This window comes from Plasmopara halstedii (genome assembly GCF_900000015.1).
Source record: "Plasmopara halstedii genome assembly, contig: Scaffold_3116, whole genome shotgun sequence".
Classification (NCBI taxonomy): domain Eukaryota; phylum Oomycota; class Peronosporomycetes; order Peronosporales; family Peronosporaceae; genus Plasmopara; species Plasmopara halstedii.
This window is the reverse complement of record NW_020190019.1, coordinates 1-411: the sequence shown is the minus strand read 5'-3', so window position 1 is coordinate 411 and position 411 is coordinate 1. Positions and strand designations below refer to the sequence as shown.

General features: G+C 40.1%; 1 protein-coding gene across 1 annotated transcript; it reads right to left on the bottom strand.

Annotated features, from left to right (window-relative positions):
* Nucleotides 1-39: 39 nt before the first annotated feature.
* On the bottom strand, nucleotides 40-265 carry PHALS_07559 (uncharacterized protein; the record flags this gene model as incomplete). The annotated part of the gene is made up of 2 exons (XM_024721048.1): nucleotides 40-150; nucleotides 215-265. The coding sequence occupies 2 exons, from the start codon at nucleotides 263-265 to the stop codon at nucleotides 40-42; spliced, it is 162 nt and encodes a 53-aa protein (XP_024586186.1).
* Nucleotides 266-411: the final 146 nt, after the last annotated feature.

Genomic DNA, 411 nt, shown 5'->3' with positions numbered 1-411 from the left:
AAGTACGTCTACGTGTATGAGTCAAATGTAAACGTTCTGTCACTCTTCCAGAGGATTGGGATTCTCACAAAGCTCATGATGAGAACTTTGGTTTAACCGAACGAACAGCAAAGGAAGTATTGTATTACTGAAGTGATGCATCTTATTCTTCTGTGGCAATCAAGCCAAATAATCAACAACGAAAACCTGCACATAAAGTGTCTTGTCTTCACACTGTCCTCACAACTCTGATGTCTGGTCGAAGTGTGGATAATATCATCGACATATGCTTCTGAAGCGCAGTTGTTCGATAAAACGTATCAAGATGGAATGATTATCGTGTTATCAACTGATTCGGGTGAAGTCAATCATGTGAAGTTGTATCACCCAGAGAGTTGGCCGTCCGAGAAGAAGCGAGAATTTTTGTTAAAA